This window comes from Rhinopithecus bieti, unplaced genomic scaffold (assembly GCF_001698545.2).
Source record: "Rhinopithecus bieti isolate Rb0 unplaced genomic scaffold, ASM169854v2 scaffold_574, whole genome shotgun sequence".
Classification (NCBI taxonomy): Eukaryota; Metazoa; Chordata; class Mammalia; order Primates; family Cercopithecidae; genus Rhinopithecus; species Rhinopithecus bieti.
The window spans coordinates 5,040,489-5,048,710 of NW_016803605.1; the positions used below are offsets into that span (position 1 = coordinate 5,040,489).

At 48.9% G+C, this 8,222-nt stretch overlaps 2 protein-coding genes across 2 annotated transcripts in view; one reads left to right on the top strand and one right to left on the bottom strand.

Annotated features, from left to right (window-relative positions):
* Positions 1 to 5,166, top strand: part of RILPL2 (Rab interacting lysosomal protein like 2) — a 29,216-nt gene extending 24,050 nt beyond the window's left edge. Inside the window, exons 4-5 of the transcript XR_001888748.1 lie at positions 3,144 to 3,245; positions 4,338 to 5,166. The gene's annotated coding sequence lies outside the window, so the exon portion shown is untranslated. The remainder of the gene's footprint in view (positions 1 to 3,143; positions 3,246 to 4,337) is intronic.
* The window catches only part of KMT5A (lysine methyltransferase 5A), a 15,390-nt gene continuing 11,583 nt past the window's right edge, over positions 4,416 to 8,222 (bottom strand). Inside the window, exon 5 of the mRNA XM_017889935.1 lies at positions 4,416 to 6,282. Coding sequence (XP_017745424.1) covers positions 6,072 to 6,282 — 211 coding nt within the window. The 3' untranslated portion in view covers positions 4,416 to 6,071. The remainder of the gene's footprint in view (positions 6,283 to 8,222) is intronic.

An 8,222-nucleotide genomic window follows, 5' to 3' on the forward strand; every position in this document is an offset into this window, starting at 1 on the left:
TCTCAGCTCACTGCAAGCTCCACCTCCCAGGTTCACGCCATTCTCCTGCCTCAGCCTCCCGAGTAGCTGGGACTACAGGCGCCCGACACCACACCCAGCTAATTTTTTCGTATTTTTAGTAGAGACGGGGTTTCACCGTGTTAGCCAGGATTGTCTCGATCTCCTGACCTCGTGATCCGCCCACCTCGGCCTCCCAAAGTGCTGGGATTACAGGCGTGAGCCACCGTTCCTGGCTTTTTTTTGAGGCAGGGGACAGAGTCTTGCCCAGACTGGAGTGCAGTGGCACCATCTGGGTTCACTTCAACCTCTGCCTCCCAGATTCAAGCGATTCTCCTGCCTCAGCCTCCCAAGTAGCTGGGACTACAGGCATGTGCCACCACAGTGGGTTGATTTTTGTATTTTTAGTAGAGATGGGGTTTCACCATATTGGTCAGGCTGGTCTCAAACTCCTGACCTCATGATCTGCCCACCTCGGCCTCCTAAAATGCTGGGATTACAGGCGTGAGCCACCGTGCCCGGCCAGTTTATAGGTTTAGAAACTGAAACTCTGGCTGTGGAGCTAGGAAGCAGCTTGCCCAGGAGGCAAATGCAGGCCTGATTCCAAGGCCCAGGCTGGGAGCTGCCAAGCTCTATGGGTCCAGAGTCACTGGCAAGTCTAATATTAATAATTTAATATTAATAAGTTACTATATACCTTGCCTGCATCGTTCTAAGTACCTTTCTGACGCTGTCTCACATGCCTTTGTGGGATGGGGATCACTATTGTCCTTGGGGTCCTCCCAAGGAGGTTAAGGCATAATGGGTGAAAAGACTTGTCCAAGGTCCTCAGCTAGAAAGTGGTAGAAGCAGGACTTCAGCCCAGATACAAAGTCTAGACCCAGGCTTCAGCCACTCTGCCTTCCAGGAAGAGTTGGCAGTGTTTAAGAGTCTAGTCCATAACACTGTTTCAACAGCATCGTTAGATCAGGGCTCCTGATCCCTAGAACCCTGTGTAACACTGCAACCCTGGCCAGGCATAGTGGTTCAAGCCCGTTATTCCAACACTTTGGGAGGCCAAGGTGAGAGAATTGCTTGAGCTCAGGAGTTCGAGACCAGCCTGGGCAACATAGTAAGACCCTGTCTTTACAAAAAAATAAAAAATTAGCCAGGCATGGTGGTGAGCACCTGTAGTCCCAGGTACTGGGGAGGCTGAGGCGGGAAGATGAATTGAGCCCGGGAGTTTAAGGCTGCAGTGAGTTATGATCACACCACTGCACTCCAGCCTGAGTGACAGAGTGAGACCCTGTCTCCAAATATATAAAAGCTCCCCTGCCTCCCTGTGGGGATAGATAGGGTGGGAGAACCCACTCCGAAAGAAATGCCAGGTTAAGATGGCACGGGTGGCTCTGGTACTAAAAAAAGACTAAAAAAAGTTATGGTGAGAAATGCCTGGAGTGCAACTCTTGGTAAAATCCGATGCTGGCAGGTGGGCATTCTGGAAAATAAGTCCTGGGGGGTGATTCTCCCAGAGACGGGCCTAGCTTGACCACAGATAACAGAGTTGTGACGTCAGTTGAGCTCTGGCGGTTCTCACACTCACTGCAAGATTCCAACTACAAACCTAGCCTGTGGCGGGGAACAGGCTTAGAAGTAGGTTTTTGCTGGGTGCAGCGGCTCACGCTTGTAATCCTAGCACTTTGGGAGGCTGAGGTGGGTGGATCACAAGGTCAGGAATTCAAGACCAGCCTTGCCAAGATGGTGAAACCCTGTCTCTACTAAAAATACAAAAATTGGCTATTCGGGAGGCTAAGGCAGGAGAATTGCTTGAACCTGGATGGCAGAGGTTGCAGTGAACTGAGATCACACCACTGCACTCCAGCCTGGGCGACAGAGTGAGACTCCAGCTCAAAAAAAAAAAAAAAAAGGAGATTTTCAAGCCAAGCCTCAGAAGGCACAGGAAGTAGTTGCTGTAGCAATAATCTTTTATTTTATTTACTTATTTGAGATGGAGTCTCGCTCTGTCGCCCAGGCTGGAGTGCAGTGGCACGATATCAGCTCCTGACCTCATGATCCGCCTGCCTCGCCCTCCCAAAGTGGTGGGATTACAGGCGTGAGCCACCGTGCCCTGCCAGCAGTCATCTTTTATAATGAACAAATAAGGCCGGGCGCAGTGGCTCACATCTGTAATCCTAGCACTTTGGGAGATGGGCAGATCACGAGGTCAGGAGACGAGGCTGGCCAACATGGTGAAACCTCATCTCTACTAAAAGTACAAAAATTAGCTGAGTGTGGTGGCGCACACCTGTAATCCTAGCTACTCAGGAGGCTGAGGCAGGAGAATTGCTTGAACCCAGGAGGTGGAGGTTTCAGTGAGCTGAGATTGCGCCTCTGCACTCCAGCCTGGGCAACACACAGACCAAGGCTCCATCTCAAAAAAAAAAAAAAAGAAAAAAAAGAACAAATAGGTCAGGCACAGTGGCTCACGCATGCCTGTAATCACAGCCCTGTGGGAGGGTGAGACAGGAGAATCGCTTGAGGCCAGGAGTTTGAGACTAGCTTGGGCAACATAATGAGACCCTATCTCTACAAAAAATAAAATGAACAAATAAATATAGCAACTACATATCAGAACTTGGAGGCACTTATTAGCTATTAGTCCTGAGCACTTGTAAACACTGAATAGAAGCTAGCCAAATTTTTAATTTTAATAATAGCTAATACTGATTACTGAAGATTGTCTATGTGCAAGGCACTGTTCCAAGTGCTTTTTCTTGGTATTAACTCATTAAATCCTCATAATCACCCCATACAAGTATTATTTATTTATTTATTTATTTATTGAGATGCAGTCTAGCTCTGTCACCCAGGCTGGAGTGCAGTGGCGCAATCTCAGCTCACTTCAAGCTCCACCTCCTGGGTTCACGCCATTCTCCTGCCTCAGCCTCCCGAGTAGCTGGGACTACAGGCACCCGCCACCACGCCCAGCTAATTTTTTTTTTTTTTTGTATTTTTGGTAGAGATGGGGTTTCACCGTGTTAGCCAGGATGGTCTCGATCTCCTGACCTCATGATCCGCCCACCTCAGCCTCCCAAAGTCCTGGGATTACAGGCATGAGCCACCGCGCCTGGCCCCGTACAAGTATTATTACCGTCTCCATGTTACAGGGAGGGAAACTGATGCACAAGGAGACTACGTACCTGCCCAAGTTACACAGCAGTGGATTGGAAGCAGAGGTTCTGTTCCAGCAGCCACACGCCCCCTCCAAGGTGAGGCTATAATACTGATGCCTGAATCATTGGGGGAGGAGGCAAGTCAAGTGGGCAGAGATTATCCCTATTTGACAGACAAGTTTCAGAGAGGGGAACTGACTTGACCAATGTCACACAGCTGACAAACACTTAAAACTAATGCTGGAACTGGATCTCTTGTATCTAAACCAAGGGCTCTACTCACCGTTCCAATCTGCCACCAGTGCCCAAGCATGGAGGGGACAGGGATCTGGGCTGGTAATAGGGACTTCCAACACAAGACAGGTGCAGTGATGATTCAGAGCGTCCTGAGAATCAAGTCTAGTAAATTATAAGTCACAATGACAATTACATCAGCTAAAATTTATGATGCTTACTATGTGCCAGGCACTGTTCTAAGGCTCAAAATGCATTAACTTTTAAGCTGGGCGTGGTGGTTCATGCCTGTAATCCCAGCATTTTGGGAGGCCGAGGCAGGTGGATCACTTAAGGTCAGGAGTTTGAGATCAGCCTGGCCAACATGGTGAAACCGTCTCTACTGTGGCCGGGTGCGCTGGCTCACGCCTGTAATCCTAGCAGGTTGGGAGGCCAAGGCGGGCAGATCACTTGAGGTCAGAAGTTCGAAACCAGCCTGGTCAACATGGTGAAAGACCGTCTCTACTAAAAATACAAAAAAATTAGCTGGGTATGGTGGTGGGCGCCTATAATCCCAGCTACTTGGGAGGCTGAGGCAGAATCGCTTGAACTTGGGAGGTGAAGGTTGCAGTGAGCCCAGATCGTGCCACTGCACTCCAGCCTGGGCGATACAGCGAAATTCCATCTCAAAAAAAAGAGAAAAAGCTGGGTGTGGTGGCGTATGCCTGTAATCCCAGATATTCAGGTGGCCGAGGCACGAGAATCGCTTGAACCTAGAAGGTTGCAGTGAGCTGAGATTGCTCCACTGAACTCCAGCCTAGGTAACAGAGTGAGACTGTCTCCAAAAAAAAAAGCATTACCTTTTAATCTTCACATACCCTATGGTCCCCAGTATACAGATAAGGAAACCAAAGAACTCAAGAGTTCTAGAAAACATGCTCAAAATCACATCAGTACGCTTTTCTGGTTCCCCAGGAGGACGCTTACCAAAGCTGAGACTCATGTTGGTGTGACACAGTCAAATTGTAAAAACAGAAAGACACACAGGTGGCCTTGCCTGGCAATAAATATTTTAATTTTTTTTCATTTTTATGATGACAAATAATTTTCAAGTTTATTTCCTTGTTTAAATACAAAGCTAAACCACAAATAGGTATAATCGACATTGTGTCTCACATTTACACTCCTGTCGGATCCTCTTCCAATTTGCTGACCGCTGGCCAGGCTAGCGGGGGGTGGGGGGAAGACTTTCTTAGGTAGCACCGCCGTGAGGTCCAAGGTGGGGTTGGGGGGAATCAAAGACTAGGACGGGCTCTCATACCTGTCTCCATTCACATTTACCTGGGACCAGGGTAGGCAGGAGACACCAGGTCATGGATCCTGAGCCCTGGCCCCCTGGGCTGAAGGGACAGAGAGTGAGGATCAGTTCTGTGAAGGACGGGAGGAGGCAGCCACCTACTCCTCCTGCCTTCACAGTTAAGGTGAAAACCTTAGCCCTATCTGTGATTCCTGGGGGCCGCCAGGCCCTGTGTGCTCCCCTGCACACCTGGGTGCCTTTCTGAGGCTGGCAGCAGCGGCTGGGGTCAGGGGTCCTGGGCTCCTAGGCTCACACCTCAGCTCCCAGTTGCGTCCTTACAGAAGGATGCCGGGTGTCTGACAAACACAAGGCCTTGACAGCAGGTCTGGAACCTTCAACCCCAGCAGGATGAGGGGAAATGGGGGTGGATGTTAGGTAAGTAATTTCTGGTCCCACTACAAAACTTTATTTTTGATTAGAGTACCATTCTCAATCTCTTCTACAAAAGCAAAAAAAAAGCAAAAGCAAAAGAAAAGAAAAGCAGCCACTTCACTCACTTCAAGACCTATATACATGTAAGTTGTTTTCTGTGGTTTTTTTTTTTAATTTTTATTTTTTTTTTAATTTTTATTATTTTTTTTAAAATAAATTCAGTGTTCACATTTCTATAAAGAATTAACCCAGTTTCAGGAAACCCTGCCCCCGCAGGGCAGGTAAGCAACACTCTCCCTGCCCACATCTAATTCGATTTCGCGCCCTGATGCTTCAAGGTGCCCAGAAAAGCGGCAGCTTGTGGAAGAGGAAATCTATGCCCGGCCCAGGCTCGGGGCCCAGGGCTCAGTAAGCTTTCGAGAAAGCAGAGGGGAAGACTAGTTTACTGCAAAACCTTTTTAAAAAATATTCATACACTTCAGTGAGCGCCTGTCGAGACGTTAGGAGAACAAGAGCTTGGAAACATCCCGTCCAGGCCATTGGGAGGCAGCGTCTTCCTCACACCCCGTCCCTGGATGTCAGGGGTGCAGGGGGAAGGTCCCGGCTCTTCCACTGGAGAAAGGAGACTCACCTGGCTTCCTAGTTCATGTTTGACTCTTTCCTCTAAAACCTGTGCTGAGTCTTTGACTGCATGCACGGGAAGCACAAACGTTCGGCTTGTATGCAAAAAAAGTACAAAAACAACTAGAATATAAAAGTTTTGGTAATGTAAGGCCATCTGTTCAAGTCCACCTTGGAAACCTGTAACAGATATTTAAATACTACAGTGAAAAGGCATCTTAATATACTTTTTAAAAACATCTGAAGTAATCCGCTAAGATTAAGTAAGTGTGTAAAAAAAAAAAAATTCAATTCCCTTTGAGGGCACTTTGTCCTTTGCAGAAGGGAAGGTGGGGTGGGGAGGGTGTGGGGTCAGCCGGTTAATGCTTCAGCCACGGGTGAGCTTCAATGGAAGCCTTGCTGCGGTCCCCATAGTCATACAGGAGCTCCTCCCCAGCTGCGATGTCTCGGGAGGCGATGAGGATGAGGTGAGGTACGCCGTCAATGTCGTGCAGTTTGGTTTGGCAGTTCCCACATTTGCTATGATTGATCAGTCTTCCTAGGCGATTTGTCTCTCTAGTTGCATCCACGCTGGAGGGGAGAGAGGGCCAGAGAGGATTAAATTGATAAAGAGGCTTTTTAACCCGGAGAGAGTCACACTTGTGCTCAGCTCTGGTGGGATGTTGATTTAAAGCCACGTGTTTTGGAAAGATTCAATTCACAAAGCTATTTTCTTTTTCCTTTTTAGAGGGGGGCTTGCTGTGTCACCCAGGCTGGAGAGCAGTGGCGCGATCACAGCTCACTGCAGCCTCCTCCACCTCCCAGGCTCCAGTCATCTTCCTACCTCAGCCTCCCCAGTATCTTTGACCACAGGTACATGCCACAACATCAGGCTAATTTTTAATTGTTTTTGTAGAGACAAGGTCTCCCTACATTGCCCAGGCTGGTCTCCAACTCCTGGGCTCAAGTGATCCTCTGGCCTTGGCCTCCTGAGTTTTTGAGATTACAAGCATGAGCCACTAGGTCTGTTTTTTTTTTTGAGACGGAGTCTCGTCGCTCTGTCGCCCAGGCTGGAGTGCAGTGGCGTGATCTCGGCTCACTGCAACCTCTGCCTCCCAGGTTCAAGTGTTTCTCCTGCCTCAGCCTCCCAAGTAGCTGGGACTACAGGCATGCGCCACCACACCCAGCTAATTTTTGTATTTTTAGTAGAGACGGGATTTCTTTTTTTTTGAGACAGAGTCTCACTCTGTTGCCCAGGCTGGAGTGCAGTGGCACGATCTTGGCTCACTGCAACCTCCACCTCCCAGCTTCAAGAGATTCTCCTGTCAAGAGATTCTCCTGTCTCAGCCTCCCAAGTAGCTGGGACTATAGGTGCACAACAATATGCCCAGCTAATTTTTGTATTTTTAGCAGAAACATGGTTTTACCATGTTGGTCAGGCTGGTCTCGAACTCCTGACCTCAGGTAATCAGCCCGCCTTGGCCTCCCAAAGTGCTAGGATAACAGGTGTGAGGCACCACGCACGGCCAGCATTTTTTTTAAATGTATTTTTTGAGACAGGGTCTCACTCTGTCACCCAGGCTAGAGTGCAGTGGGACGATCATGGCTCATTGTAACCTCAACCTCCTAGGCTCAAGTGATCATCCTACCTCAGCCTCCTGAGTTGCTAGGACTACAGGTGTTCACCACCAAGGCTAGCTAATTTTTTAAAATTTTTTAAATTTTTGTAGAGGCAGGATATATCCCTGTGTTGCCCAAGTCTCCAACTCCTGGGTTCTCTCAATCTTCCCGCCTCAGCCTCCAAAAGTACTGGGATTACAGGCATCAGCCACTGCACCTGGCCCAATTGACAAAGCTATTTTTTTTTTCCTGAGACAGAGTCTTGCTCTGTCGCCTAAGCTGGAGTGCAGTGGCACGATCTCAGCTCACCGCAACCTCTGCCTCCCGGGTTAAGGCAATTCTCCTGCCTCAGCCTCCTGAGTCACTGGGATTAGAAGCGTGCACCACCACGCCAGGCTAATTTTTTTGTATTTTTAGTAGAGACGGAGTTTCGCCATGTTGGTCTCAAACTCCTGACCTCATGATGCATCCACCTCAGCCACCCAAAGGGCTGGGATCACAGGCATGAGCACCCACGCCTGGCCCACAAAGCTATTTTTGAGAGCCTGCACAGGACCTGGGTGGGGGGATGGGGTGGGACCCAAACAGCTCTTTATGGAGGCACAGGAGGAAACGGTAGAGTTTCCCAAAACAAATACATGGATTAAAAAAATCAACCCCGCCAGGTGTGGTGGCTCATGTCTGTAACCCCAGCACTTTGGGAGGCTGAGGCAGGTGGATTACCTGAGGTCTGGATTTCAAAACCAGCCTGGCCAGCATGGTGAAACCCTGTCTGTGTTAAAAATACAAAATTAGCTGGGCATGGTGGTGCTTGCCTGTAATCCCAGTTACTCAGGAGACTGAGGCAGGAGAATCGCTTGAACTTGGGAAGTGGAGGTTGCAGTGAGCCAAGATCGCGCCACTGCCCTCCA